This window comes from Haliotis rufescens, unplaced genomic scaffold (genome assembly GCF_023055435.1).
Source record: "Haliotis rufescens isolate VD_foot unplaced genomic scaffold, xgHalRufe1.0.p SCAF_83, whole genome shotgun sequence".
Classification (NCBI taxonomy): Eukaryota; Metazoa; Mollusca; class Gastropoda; order Lepetellida; family Haliotidae; genus Haliotis; species Haliotis rufescens.
Window position 1 is genome coordinate 469,498 of NW_025964376.1, and position 16,358 is coordinate 485,855.

The 16,358-nt window shown below is 40.1% G+C and overlaps 1 protein-coding gene across 1 annotated transcript in view; it reads left to right on the forward strand.

Annotated features, from left to right (window-relative positions):
- LOC124145351 (UPF0415 protein C7orf25 homolog) overlaps window positions 1-16,358 on the forward strand; it is a 233,833-nt gene that overhangs the window by 112,869 nt on the left and 104,606 nt on the right. The window contains exon 3 of the mRNA XM_046515096.2: window positions 7,069-7,303. Coding sequence (XP_046371052.2) covers window positions 7,069-7,303 — 235 coding nt within the window. The remainder of the gene's footprint in view (window positions 1-7,068; window positions 7,304-16,358) is intronic.

Genomic DNA, 16,358 nt, shown 5'->3' on the forward strand with positions numbered 1-16,358 from the left:
ACCATGTTTGATACCATGATCAACATCCCACTATCCATCCTCACACACTGTTTGGGCCGGCATGGGTGGCCCAGTCGTCTAAGGCGCCACGATTCACTGTTCAGAGTTGCGTGCCTTGGGCACACCAGAAACCTATGATTGTGGGTTCGAATCCCGGTTTGCCCCGATTATGTTTCTAGGTTTGTCAGCACCATACCCGTGCTCGTGGGTTTCACCAAAGTGGTAAACCTGCATCACTTGGGGCTTTCCTCCCACATAAAGCTGAAACCCCATGCTTTAACTAGAATACTGTTAAAAGTGGCGTTAAATCCAACTCACTCACTCACTCACATACCGTAGGTAGCCCAGTAGTTAAGGTGTTGCTTGAGATGCCAGATCCCCCAGGTGTACAATGTGCAAAGCCTGTTCTTGGTGAAGAGTCTTGGTGAAGAGTCTTGGTGAAGAGTCTTGGTGTGGCTGGCCGAAGGCCCTGGTTCGATTCCCCGATTCGATTACTCGGTTCGTGTAATTTCTGAAGCCCATTTTGGGTGTCCCCCGCTGTGATATTTCTGAAATATTGCTAAAAGCGGCGTAAAACTATACTCACTCACTTGGTGTGGGTGGAGTGAGTGAGTGAAGAGTGTTCAGCATCAACATTATCTCGGCTATTCTCGGATGTGATGTGGCCGGAGGATTGCAAACAGTGTCGTTAAAAAACATGCTCATTCACTCACTCATGTCACATTCAGAGTTATTGCACAGATATAGTGATGTGCATGCTTGTGTGTGGCTGCTTGTACCAGTCCGGACTTAGCCTGATGGAGTGTGCTAGCGCACTGAGATACCATTGCCCTCTGGTCTCTGGGGTTCATTCACTAGATACACGAGTCGAGTCATAACAAGCATTCATGATTTGTCTAGGGCAAAACACATCGCTGTCATTCTTAAGGGGTTGAGGGGTAGCCTAGTGGTTAAGGTAGCTGAAGGTACTGGTTCTATTCCTGCATTGGCATCATGTGCAAAGCACATTTTTTGGTGTCCCAGCTGAGATATTGAAAAGCGGGGTAAAATTATGCTCACTCACTCACTCACTCACTCACTCACTCACTCACTCACTCACTCACATAAGTCTATTTGTTGAACATTGCGTTTGTAGCGCTTCAATTATTGTAAATAAAAGCGACACTCGTGTGTTATATGCAACCTTAATTATGGGCAATTCAATTCTTGAAAAAAATATCTGTCGTATATAAACATTTCAGGCTGTCAGCATAAACCACGAAATATTTCTTTCAACCAAAATAATATTCTAATAAGAGCCCCCTATTTCTAATTTTGAGAGCGCCCTGGGCGCTTATTACGTCAAATAAGGTATATCATAAGCATGTGTTTATGAATCACTATCAAATTGTGATCGTATGCTGGCCCACAATGGCACTTGTCACAAACACATGCAAAGGCATGTTAAAGTAGGTAGTAGGTTAGTGTTTCAACGTCCAACCTTGAGGAACACCTTTGCTCTGCAGGTTGTTGATTTCCCAGCAGTGTTATAATTCGGAAATTGCTTTACACTGTTAGCGGTGGTGGTAAAGCCTCAGTATTTATACAGAAAATATTCAAATATCAGTGCTGTTTATAACATAATCAGGTGAGCTACAGTGCCTGACACTTTTATAACATAATCAGGTGAGCTATAGTGCCCTGACACTATTTTTGCTGTAGCAATAATATTATGATTGTTAAAAACACTATTGTAATACTATTGCCATGTAGGTACAACTATTGCAATCGTTTGATAATTACCTGTACATCTGACAGTGTAGATTACCTTGCATTATTGGACATGACAAGCCAAACACGCCTGGCAAGTCCTAGAATCAGAGGTGAGGTGAAATTGAGTTTAACGTCACGTCCAAGATTATTGCACTTATATAGCGACGTGTATGCACGTGTATGTGTGTGTATGGCTGCTTGTACTAGTCCGGACTGATGCCGATTTATAGTGCTAGCTCACTGAGATACCATGCCGCAGTTTAACATGTATACCCCACTCAGACACAGTATACTGACTCCGAGCCGACCAGTCCTTGTTTTAGCCCCTTAATGCCGAGCGCCAGACAGGGTAACAACAAGTACAATCTTTTAACGTCTTTTTGTATGACGCGGCCCGGGATCGAACCCTGGACCTTCCGCTCTCCGGGCGGACGCTCTACCACAAGACCACGGAGGCGGTCCCTAGAATCCGAAGATTGATGGTGAAGTTGTTATTGTTAGACCCACCTCTATCAATGGACACCCTGTGTCTCTCGGCAAGCAATGGACACCCTGCGTCTCTCGGCAAGCAATGGACACCCTGCGTCTCTCGGCAAGCAATGGACACCCTGCGTCTCTCGGCAAGCAATGGACACCCTGCGTCTCTCGGCAAGCAATGGACACCCTGCGTCTCTCGGCAAGCAATGGACACCCTGGGTCTCTCGGCAAGCAATGGACACCCTGCGTCTCTCGGCAAGCAATGGACACCCTGCGTCTCTCGGCAAGCAATGGACACCCTGCGTCTCTCGGCAAGCAATGGACACCCTGCGTCTCTCGGCAAGCAATGGACACCCTGCGTCTCTCGGCAAGCAATGGACACCCTGCGTCTCTCGGCAAGCAATGGACACCCTGCGTCTCTCGGCAAGCAATGGACACCCTGCGTCTCTCGGCAAGCAATGGACACCCTGCGTCTCTCGGCAAGCAATGGACACCCTGGGTCTCTCGGCAAGCAATGGACACCCTGGGTCTCTCGGCAAGCAATTGACACCCTGGGTCTCTCGGCAAGCAATGGACACCCTGCGTCTCTCGGCAAGCAATGGACACCCTGGGTCTCTCGGCAAGCAATGGTCACCCTGGGTCTCTCGGCAAGCAATGGACACCCTGTGTCTCTCGGCAAGCAATGGGAATTTTCAATCAAAACAATAAAAAATGATTAACATTGTTTTTCAGATTAATACATCAATAGATACAGCCGACAGAGAACACTGACATCGATGTTCACTAATGAATTTTATCTTTCGATCTATGTATTGCCACAGGGCCAAATTGATAGATGAATCAATTGTTACGCTCCAAACACACTCATGTTGTTCAAGTTTTAATGGTCATGCTTCATGAAAAGAGTTCATAAATGTTGATTTAGTCATTAAGCGGTGGTCACCAGATGGAAACTTTCCAAGACATGGCATTGCTATCATAGCCAAATAAATTGAGCCCTTTAAGGATGAAATGCTACAGACAGCTGTTTCCTAATCTTAATGCAATGATTGTTAACTCTGTGTTAAAGCTTGGAGTAAAGAATGCAGGAGTTGGAATGAGTGTTGTTCGATTCTTATCTCCGTTTAGTTCTTTAATGCTGTCTTACAAGGCCCTGAACAAAACATCACTGGGTGACACAGCATGCACAACAGTCAACCTTGGTACTTTTGAACAATCTGACTCTTTCACTCTTTCACCACCGCCACAACCACCATCATCATCATCATCATCATCATCATCATCATCATCACCATCACCACCATCATCATCATCATCATCATCATCATCATCACCATTACCATCACCACCATCATCATCACCACCGCCACAACCACCATCATCATCATCATCATCATCATCATCATCACCACCATCATCATCACCACCGCCACAACCACCATCATCATCATCATCATCATCATTACCATCACCACCATCATCATCACCACCGCCACAACCACCACCACCACCATCATCATCATCATCATCATCATCATCACCATTACCATCATCACCATCATCATAACCACCACCACCACCACCATCACTCTCACCATTAGCATCATTTGTATTATTGCTGTTTGTGTGGTCAAAGAATCTGGTAGTCTGAATAGCTGAGAGCAGTACCATATTTCATGATAAGCGCCATAAATTCTACAAATTCCCATCCAGAAGACCAAGTAAACCCAGTCGACAGTTGCTCTCTGCCACAAGATATTTTCAAGCTTTTTCGTTCATCAGTTTGTGAGTTTTGTGAGGACCTCATTAGAGTTTAAACTATAAATTATCAGTGACATGTTTGATAGATTAGACGGGTTGATAGTGTCTTGGCTGCTAATCATTATTTTCTGCCTCATTGCCACACGGAAGAAGGATTTCGTTAATCCTTTTGTCAAAGTTGGCAGGTCCTGTTCGGGGTGATTTGGATCGCAATACCAATCGGAAGCTCACAAATGTAACTGCAAGACTTGGAGGAGGTGATCTGAAATATCAGAGCAATGCAGCCTACAATTTATTGATTTCTTTAAAGGTCAGCCAGCGGTATAGAGGAGGGCATAATATTTTATTTATTCTTTGGGATGGGGTTTTACACTTGCGAAAGGTTATAGGAAAATATGCATGTTGAGTCTCCTGGACGAATTGCTTATTCATAAGATGATTAACTTTGTTACTTGAGTCGTGATTTCCCTTAGTTCGAATATTTTTTATGTCAAAATACTTTTGTGCGGATGCCTTATAGATGGTGTACAATTGCATTGTGAAGTCAGCATATGAATAATTGCTACAAATGTTAATTGGTATTTCCTGTCCAGTAATTTGCTTCAGAGGGAGGGGATGAACTATTTAAAGCAAATAATTGTGACCAGTTCAGTGGAAAGCTATTTTTTCCTCTGTCTAGAGGTGACTAATATTATCTTTCTGGAATGAGATATGTGATGAGACCAATAAGGTTTACTTTTTGTAGCTGTATCGAGGAGTTATTGGGTAGTCCTGTGGTTAAAGAGTTTGCTCAATATGCCAAAGACCCGGGTTTGATTCTTGGTACAGTGTGTGAAGGCTGTCTGTGACTTTTGCTACCTGTCTGAAGCCCAAGTCTAGTCAAATTCTGTTCAGTCTGGTTTGTTTGTTTGTTGTTCTTGTTCGTTCAGTCTGGTAAGCTCAGTTTATAAAAGTCTACATAACACTTATACTTACTAAAAATGAGTCAGTCTAGTGGATACATGTTTTTGGCACAAACTGTGACAACGATTTTTGGTGTTGCCTTGGTGCAAGGATTCATGAAATTATTGATGCACTGCCATTGTTTAATGACCAGTGGCAATACATCGATGTCAAGTTTCAATATCAACAGTTGATTTGAATACCATACTTGAACTATTGATAGTTTTGACAGTAGTAAGACAATGAAGAACACACATAATATCACCACCTCTAGCGATTCGCTTCCATTCTCTTTTAGTCAGAACACATTCACAATTTTACATCTATATCAAGAGTTATATACCAACAAGTCTCTTGGCACTCTGTATCTAGGAAAAGGTGGACGTGTCAGGATTAACATCAAGTAGATTAAAGCTTGGAAGTATCAACTGTTGGAAGATAAGATGCTCTGAATATTACCATTAATTTTTTCCACATCATGCAGCTATTGAAAACAACATGGCTGCCATGTTTGTGTGATCAGGACACCATTTTTAAGGACTTCACCTAGTTTCATAAAACATTATCCAAGTGCTCACTACTGCTTCACAAAAGATCTCAGGACATCCCATTACGTACACAGTTCATGTCAGAACGACCTTTTGTGAACTTTGACCGACGAATGCAATGACTAACAGGAAGTCAACTAAAGTCACTCAGAAAGCAGCTTTCTTGAGCTTTACGGTGCTGATTTCAAAATGGCAACTTTCATCCCAGACTGCAAAATGTTTTGATTAAGTTCTCGATTCAAAATTTGAAAACTGATCAAAAGAAATTCTGGAATGTCTCATAGATGGCTGTGATTGTATGTCAGTACTTCCCATAGGCTACAGACTCTCTCTTCCATTTTAAATGTTTATCCCTTGGAAGCGAGATTTAGACAGTGACTGTCGTTCAGAATTCTCTGTGTTGACCTTTTTGAGGTTCTGAACTGTAATGGTATGCTCTCAGATCTTTGTGAAGCTGTAGCAAGGTCGTACTAAACTGAAGCCAGATCATTTCAGAAAGCTGACAGCTGATTGGCTCAAGAACCCACTCATCCTTCTTTCAGATTGGGCAGTCAGAGTTCACACAGGGTTCACTTGACCTTCTATGGATGTGTCCTCAAGTCTAACACATAGAGCTATCATTTCAGAGTAGAAGATCTGATTTTAGGGAAGAATGCCCTGATTGTCAAACGTGATCTTCATATATAGTCACCCATCGTGCTAATGCCCTTCATAATACCGCTTGGACTTTTTGCAGGGAACTATTGGTCCTTTTTCCTGGATAAATCCTTACCCCTTGACCTTGTTCCTTGGAACCATAGGTCCTTATTCCTGGATAAATCCTTACCCCTTGACCTTGTTCAAGGGAACTATAGGTCCTTTTTCCTGGATAAATCCTTACCCATTGACCTTGTTCCAGGGAACTTTGGGTCCTTATTCATGGATAAATCCTTATTCCTTGACCTCTTGCTTCACATATATATTGCAACAGAAGTACAGTGATTATTTTATTAGATGCATCCTGCATATATCATCTTGATCAGCGCGGTTAAATGCTGTTTTTAGGTTCATAGCGACAATTTGGGACAACCTTTGTCTTGATGAACATTTAATTCCAAGGCTGACCCTGTAACCATGACATGTATATGTCTAGAATCACTAAATTGCCATTACAAAAAAGATGATCATATCTACTTGTGTATAGTAAATACATTGTACATTTACTTGTACGTACCCCAAGCAACCAACTCCATTTTGTCACTTCCTGCCAAGAACTGTACACTGACCCCTTGCAATCTGGAATTATTATACAAATAATCATTATCAATGTTGTTAATTTGGTGGAGATATCAGATATGACAGATTTTTTGGTCTGTCCTTTGATGTATCTGATTGCAGGAATGTGTATACTGATGATGATGGTGATGGTGATGATGATAATGATGATGATGAATATGGCTTACATGTATGAAATTTAAATAGTAAATAATACAAAAATCTTACACAATGATGACTTTCTAATTCCCCAGTGTCCAATACCATTTGAGAATTCTTACAATCTGTACTCGTTTAAATGGAAATGCTGAAAGAATTTGTTCTTTTGCTCCAGCTACTCCGCAGAAACAGCAAAGTGCAAGAAAGTCACCTGAAGAGCAGCAACCTCAGCCACTACGCTGCCATTGTGCATGCAGCGGAAAATGTGCCAGGAACCATAGAAATTCTGCAGCCTTTCTCCTGTCCTGGAAAAAGAGAGAGCCTCATTGTGGATGTAGTTGCTTGTCAAGGTCATATCTGGGTCAAGGTCATTGCAAGGAAGGCACAAGCCCTGCATCTTGTTTGGGCAGGTAGGAAAGAAATGAGTTGTTATCCCCCTGCCACAAAGTGGAAGGGGTAAAAAGGAATGGGTAGTGTCCGTCCATCCGTCCGTCACGTTTACAGAGCAAAACTAAAGAACCATGAGATATATCTTAACCACACTTGGCAGATAAATAGGTCCAGTGGTAAACTGGTGCCTTTTGATAGTTTGGGATTTAAAAAAAAATTATTTCTCAAGTTTCCATGGCAATGACTTTGACTTGGCGGGGGATATGAGTATTTCATGCTTGTTTATGAAATTGTCTTTATTTATGTTCTGTTCTCTGTGTGCAGGTTTAGCTGATTTAAACTGTCGGAATGTTGTTTGTTGTTTAACACTGCATGCAGCTGTATGCCAGCTGAATGAAAGTGACCTGTAAATAATCGAATCTGGACAAGACAATCCACACATTTTGAAAATCAGAAGCTCTCAGTCATTTTCTAAAGCAAACTCTTTGTGAACTCTCACATTTATGAGACAAACACAATGTCACTTTGGAATGCTATGACGTCATGACACAATAGGTTGTGTCACAGGCTTCCATGATGACTGAACTCGTCTGGTTAAGAGAATATGCAAAGAAAATTGCTAAAGTTGTTCTGATAAATAGTGATTTTACTTAATAACTACAAAGGTGTCAACATATGGACAGACTTTGGGAAGTGTATCATAGCATACTGATGTCCCTATTGGGAATCTTGTTTAGGAATCGGCCCTTGCAACCTTTGCTTGTCATAAGAGGCGGCCAAATGGATCAAGTGGTCAGGCTCAGTGACTTGGCTGATGGTGTGTCATCGTACCCCGATCACATGGATCATTGTTCATAATATCAATCACTGGACTGTCTGGTTCAGATTCAATTATCCACAGACAACCATCATAAAAATGGAATATTTCTGATTGTGTCGTCAAGCAACAAATACACTGAGATCTAGCAGAGACTGACAAATGTTCAGAGTATTTAGAGGGATTGAAATAGGTCTGTGTTGGCCACCAACCAAGCTCATTAATTATCACACCGACAGGAAATTAAAACCATTCAAAGAACAAAGGTTCAAGGGAATCAAACTTTGCCATGAATCAATTGAGAAAGAAGCTTTGGCTATTTTTAGCAAGGCTGTAGGAGACCCATAGGATGGGGAGCATCTGTAAGCTGCAGATAAGCTGTGATGACAATGAGTGTTGAGAGAAAGCTATACTTTACTAAGCTGCAATAGTGCAAAAAATACCGTAAATCCTTGAATATGCATCTGCCTTGAATACACGGCAGGTCAACCAATGCACCAAAAGAAATACATGCCTGCCTTGAACAAATGCTGGGTCAGCCTTGACACAGAAATAAACATATGTGTTCCTTGAATAGATCCTGGTCATCTGATGCACTGAAACTGTATGGACAAATATTAGACAAGAAAATACTTGAATAATGCTTTCTTTTCAAAATTTCAGATACAAGTAATGTTATAGTAGTGAAAACTGAAAGGATTTAGTTTTTATATCTCATACTCGACTTGTTCCTATCAGAGACCATATAACAGTCTATAATATGGTCTCTGTTCCTATATACCTTTGAAAAAATATTTGAATAAGAATTGGCACAAAGTGGACACAAATGTGACTCTAAAAAACGAAACACTCAAAGTAACGCTGGTCCAAGGACCTTTTAAACTGAATGGGCAACAGCGCTTATGCAATGATTTATGTTCGCCCATTTGAAACAAGGTCAAGGGCAATGAGTTTCCCAGTGCTCCAGAGTTTTCTAGGAAATGGAAGAGGATTTGGGTTCATGCTTGGATGAGTTGAGTTGACACTGTGGCGCAGTTATTGGATGCTGGTACTCGAAGAAATGCGGTGACCAGGGCAAGGCTTTCAGCCTGTTTAAGAAAGAACAGTTTGGGTTTTGTTTGAGAGCACCATCAGGACTGAATTTGGAAATGTGTTTCAGAGATATTAACACTATTCTTTAACAAATAATTTGATTAATTTCTGTGTGACACACTTGTTGATATTTGTCCAAATCATCCTTGATTCCTTAAAGCTCTTGGTTTTGTAGTAGCTGGACCGTTCAAAACACATGGGGCCATTATTATAAAATTCTGTTTCAGGCAACATGACTCATGAAGTTTTTTCATCCTGATCATTAACCAATTTGGTATGCTGAATAATGAGTGTATGTTAAACATATAGGTTAAACACTGGCAAGAACGTTTTTTCAGTTGGAGTCATTTTGCAGAGTTGAGTTGGTTGCCCAAGTTAATTTTTTTTTTAATTTTGATCCGAGTACTGATATCACTGTGTGCAGGGATGCATCTCCTAGCATGTCAGAATCCTACGATAGCGAGTCTGAATCCCAGATTTGCACATGTAATTATTCTCTTGCTTTGTCAGCACCATTCTCCTGGGTTCCACTTAAATGGTAAACAGCAAAGATCTGCATTACTTAAACCTTTTTCCCACATAGAGCTGATAACTAAAATACTGTCTTTCTTACTCACTCTCTACTGATAGATTTAATGTTCTCAAATTATTGACAATCTTCTCATCAAGGCTTCTGTTAAATCTCTTGGAAGTGAGTGAGTGAGCATGGTTTTACGCTGCTTTTAGCAATATTCCAGAGGGGGACGCCAGAAATGGGCTGCACACATTGAACCCGGGTCTTCGGCGTGACGACTGAACGCTTTAACCACTAGGCTACCCGACCGCCCCTCTCTTGGAAGGATTAAGTGCATGGGGCATGAATTAAACATTAAGTTATCAAAAAACTAGTTATAGTCAGAATCCACTGTATGAGTGAGTGAGCTGTGTGAGACACTGCTTTGAGCAGTATTGCAGTTATAGCCAAACACTGTTGTGTCAAACTTGGATGTGTCAAACTTGTGGTTGTCTCAAAGTAAAATCTTAGTCCCTGCTTTTTCCTTCTTTATTCATCATTATATCATGCATGATATAACATTTATACTAAGGTTTCATTATAATAATTAGATCCACAACAAGTGCCTTTTATGAGTTATCATGGTGTAATATTTCTACAACATTTCATATAATTATGGTATAGCAAGTAATACATATCAGGTAAAATGCATATACAAAATATCAGTAGTTTCAGTCATAGCTTTTAGATAGATGCTAGCCTAAAGTAACGAGAACATCTCCTAGACATACTATTCAATATGACAAAAGTTATATCTACATAGTTTAATAGATTTAAAAGCTTTAAGATAAATACTAGCCTAAGGTATCAAGATCCCATCTCTCAGACATAATATCCATTAAGACAAAAGATATGTCTACATAGTCTTATAGATTGCCTTGAACTATTTTATTTAAGTAAATCTGTCATCACCTATATTAGAATAACATTCAGCAATTACTTCAATTTAGACTCATAAAGGTTTAGCCCCCATACAAGCTCGTCTACAGTGACACCATAATCTCTTTCAAAGCACCCAGTAAATATGTCAACAAGATTAGTGCCAGTCCAACAGGACCACTGGGATTAAGTATTCCCCTCTGTCTAGCCATTCATTAACCATAAGGCACAGCCCATCATGTATCAACCAATCATATTCCTTTTTATTGTTCTAATTTTTGTTAAATACATACAGAAGCAAGATGTTAAGCAGAAGGTTTTTTACGCTCATACCAAGCAGACCTCTCTCCCACAGCCCAGAGGGTTGTACCGACTCTCTGCAGCATCTAGACTAACATATAGTCTCTGAAATGAACATATCATACAGAAAAAAACAGTTGTTCAGTTATCTTAATAAAAATCTAATAAAAAGGGAGCCCAGTGATTCTCTTCATTTCCTGATACTGCAGTAATCTAGACTTGCCAAACATTATAGACTTGCATGGGCTGTAGTTGATATAAATGTATCAGGGTCTGTAAGACAGACTATGCAGCATCCACAGCTATATTTTAAGATATTGCAAATTGTTCATTGTTAATTGTTCTTGTAAATAAAATTGTGATTAGTCTCCTGTGACTCTGGCTCTTTGCTGACTAATTCGCCCAAGAAAACCAGCACACTTTTTGGAAGGTTTTTTTCCTCAGAACAGAACCACAATAATTAACCTCTGATGTGTTGAGGGGGACGGCTGGCCCAGTCGTCTAAGGCGCCGCAATTCGCTGTGCAGAGTTGGGTCCCTTGGACACGCCAGAAACCAATGATTGTACGTTCGCCCCGAAAATGCTTCAAAATTTGTCAGCACCATACCCATACCTGCATCACTTCAGGCTTTCCTCCCACATTGACCTGACACGCCGTGATATGACTGGAATACTGTTAAAAGCAGTGTTAAACCCAACTCACTCACCCACTCTGATGTGTCGAAGTTACGGTTGTCTCAAAGTTATTTTCCAGTCCCAAATGTACTTCCGGCACAAATTTACTGTGATAAGACAATCTCGGCACGATGTCATCACAGTTCAGTTAACAAGTCTTAACAGCTGGAAATCTCCAATGCATTCAGTTCAGCGTGTCAAAGGCCTATTGTCTTCTTAGTTGCACTCAGTGACACCAAACTTCAAAGAAACGTTTCATTGATGTGTCTATCAGGGATTAACAGGTCATTTGAATGGATTCCTGAGTGTCATGTGTTTATCTTGTGATTACAAATTGTGGAATGTGTCACGGAATAGGATTTGCTTTGATAGTCTTTTTGTTTCATTGGTGTTATAAAATGACGGATAGAAGCCGAAATGAATCAGTACTGTTAGCAACATGACTGAGCAATCTAGTAAAGGCCAGGAGTATAACTGGATCAGATGTTCCAATGCCTTAAAAAGCATAAACTAACAGTTAAATTGATTGAGAACTATTATTGGTCAGACATTATTGAAAGCTTTTACTCAAATGTGATTCCTATTTCATTTTTTTTTGTAAAAGGTTTTATATAAGCTTCTGATGTTGAATATGTGAGTTCTTATGTTTTTTAACATGCCTGTATTTTATACTTTTAATAATACATAAATGTATACATAATTTAATTGATTAAATTACTAAGCCATTATTGCTGTTAATGACGATGTATATTATGTATAACTTTTGGTAGTCACGATATGGCTGAAATACTGCCGATTTGATTATAAATTTTAACTCACTCACTCATTGTTAATGACGAATGATCAAAGTAATGTTGTTCATTTATTTCATTTTCTCGTTTGTTTGTCGCACATGTTTCAATTTATTCACTCTTCATGTCAATCGGTAGATGTTATTTTTCAGTCATGTCGAACCTCGGAGAACATGAAGTACTTATGTAGGTCCGTTGAACTTCAACACAACAGTGTTTGACAGTGTATATAACAGCATGTCAGCTTGATGTGGGAGGAAAACCCGAAGTGTTACAGATCCTGACATACTCCACTTTCATGAAACCAGTAAGCATGTTTAGTGCTGACAAACCTAGAACCATAATCAGATTGGGTGGGTACTGAGGAGGTCCCGGGTATCCACAGGATTCCCCGGACCCGTGGTTAGTCGCGTAATATATTGTTTTATTACAATAACAATAAAAGTTGCCTATGTTTGCCTTTCTTTCTGACAATGCACTCATTGATTCTGACTTTTATACATTTGGATGAAGATATAACTTCAGTCAACTTTAGTGTATTCATGATCTGATTGTTTTATACGTGTATGTCAATAGCATCTACCATGGCTTCGGTAAAACAATTCCAAATCAGACATTATGTACCCAACTCTTGAGATCTACAGTGGGTACCCAGGTATAGTCGGGTAATGGGAGTCATGTCCCTGGGTCGTACATTTGGACTCATCCCTGCCGTGGTTTCTGTCTTGACAAAGGGCCGCAAGTCTGCATAGAAAACTGAGGTGCCTCGGTCAACTGGGCCATCCGTGCCCTACCCTGTATTAAGTTGGTTCATGATTATATTCAGTGATGGTATGTGTAGAGGCTGGTAGACATTGACTTCCTTCTGTCTGAGAAAATACCATATATGCATGTCATTGTGAAATCTTACAATAAATACTCACAATTTTAACATTATGTATGTACATGCCCGCAATAGAGCAGATTGTGAACTCTGTGATATAAAAATGTTCATGTTATCCTGTAATGTGCCCTGTTGCTGAGCTTGTAAAATGAGCATCCGTCTCTGTTGGAACATAACTGTGATGCATAGCTATATACCTAAGCAGAGCAATACTTAACTATGTTTTTGCAGCTACCCATCATCTTCCCGAGCAAAGGAGTTTACTGACTCTAAAAGTCCAGTTTCCACCCTTAGCTAAACTAGGCTGGAATTATGGAGTTACATTTTGGCTGGACTAACAAATTGTGCATACTCCATGTCACGTGATTTGATGCACTTCACAAAGTATGACCTGTTTTATTACAATATATATCTTGATTATTGATCAGATCATCTTTTTGTTTGAAGCAAATGCCAGTAATATGAGAGTTGGAGTCTGATTAGTCAATAGGAGGGACGTTGAAGGGACATAACTCGTAATAACCACTGGTGGCACTATGATCAAGCCACAATATTCCAGCTTAATTCGGCAAGGGTGGAAACTGGACTTGTATAGTCAGTTAACTCCCTTGCCTCGGGAAGATGGTAATAGAGTCATTTAAAGATAAAGAGATGAAAAATTGTCACTGTTGAGATGAAGTTATGGAGTGGGAAGACATGATGAAATCTTCAAGAAATTGTTCACAGCAGTCTTGCATCGTGAAGTAGCGATTACCTGACAACTACACTTAATGAGGGCAGTTGAGAGAACCTCAGCTGACATTTGTGATTGAGTAAAGTGGTCTTTCATACGTCATTAGTATTAAGTGGCTAAATACGTCCACAGGATACTCGAGGCATCCCTGGAGATGAAAGACTTCCTAGGGTATCCAATCTGTTGCAAGGATTTTTCAATGGAGAGACATATGCTGACAGTTTTAAGGTAGCTGTGATGACAGAGTAATGGAGACATTAGTTGTGAGGAAACCATCATGTGTTATCATCTATCTGATGGTCCATCTGTCCAATAAAGATGGTCTTTTGTGTGGGTGTTAATAATTGGTTTACCTTATTTGGGTATTACATGTAGCCTAATGTTATTATTGCATTTCATTTCATTTTCTTTTAACATCCTGGGATTTTTTTAATTCTATTTTATTTGTATTTCTTTTTTTAATATCCTGGGATTTTATTTCATTTTTTTATTTCATTTCTTCTTTTTTAACATTTTGGGATAGGGAGTGGGGTCTAGAATTTTTATGTTTTATTTTTATTTTTCAATCTGTGCTTCCAGACATACAATTCTTTTCCCTGCATGGAGGAACCAAACAGTTTCATTTTGATTGGTTGGTTGGTTTGTTCTTTTACGCCGCACTCAGCAATATTCCAGCTATATAATGGCGGTCTGTAAATAATCGAGTCTGGACCAGACAATCCAGTGATTGACATCATGAGCATCTATCCACGCAATTGTGATCGATGACATGCATCAACCAAGTCAGGGAGCCTGACCAACCGATCCTGTTAGTCGCCTCTTACGACAAGCATAGTCGCCTTTTATGGCAAGCATGGGTTACTGAAGAATGTTCTACCCCGGATCTTCACGGGTCAGTTTCATTTTGACCCACAACAGGGGCCGTGGGGTAGACTAGTGGTTAAAGCATTTGTTTGTTCACACGCCAAAGACACAGATTCGATTCCTCACATGGGTACAATAAAAATTGTTGCATCCCTTCGACATGCCAGAAACCTTTGTTCTCAGGTTGGAGTCTCAGTTTTGCCTTGATTTCCATTTTCATTTTTCAACAAAGTGATAATGTCTAAGACTCACTCACTCACTCACTCACTCACTCACTCACTCACTCACTACTCACTCACTCACTCACTCACTCACTCACTCACTCACTCACTCACTCACTCACTCACTCACTCACTCACTCACTCACTCACTCACTCACTCACTCACTCACTCACTCACTCACTCACTCACTCACCCACCCACTCACTCACACAATGTTTCTGGAAGCAAGTATGATACCACATGCAATTTTGAATGTAAAGCAGACTTAACTAAAATGAGGCCTGTACATTTAATGAAAACCATTGTTTTGAGCCCCATGAATACCTTTTTCTCATATTGCAACAGAGGAAAGTTATATATTCATCAAAAACAGATTGTGACACACACAGATATTGCTTATATTCCTTCAATTCAAAATAACCCAACACGATTTCATCAAAGTACTGAGTAGTGACACATTCATGGCTCGATTCTTGATGTGCATACCATTTTGTGGGTCAGTCAAGGGTTGTCTGATGCCATGAAACCTTGACAGCAAGAGGTGAAAGGTCACATATTTGGTGTGGGGAAATTGATTACAAGATGCTTGAATGACAGGACCTTGCCATGGCAGCTGTTTATAAATACAGATTGGAAAGCCACAAATATAGATGTTCTATTCTGGGCCTTTGTGTTGTGTCCAGATTCTGGCTGATGAAAGCATTAGGAAGGGATTTGTATAGCGTCTCTGTATTACACAGGCCATCTTGTATTATGGCTATCTTGTAGACTTGAACAAATTTAATGTCAGATATTATAACCCTGATAACGTACAGCACTCAGTGCATTTCAGATGGTTTGTTCTTAAAGATTTCAATCTACTTGCTTGTTTCAAATGTCAGTTTTTCCCATTTGCCATTTCGACATTATCATCATGTTCAGCAAGCATGTAGTTTTAATGGAATTCACATTAAACTTGGTATATACCTTCCCTCAGATGTGGTCATGCTTTGAAATGGTTTTGGTCAAGGTTAGTCAAAGGTCAGCATTCAGGATTTTGTAAAACATGATAAGTTTATCATTTTCAGTTTCTGAAGCATTGAAGTTTTTATTTGCATCTTTACAAATCCTACCACATCTAATGTTGGTGCTCTGTCTGACAAAGGTCACGGTCATCTGGAGGAAGTTGTGAAACAAGGTGGTGTTGACAGTTACAGTTTCATTTTTATTTCTCTTTTGACCACCAACCATATTTCTTTGAAAACAAATCTTTGACCAGTGTCAATC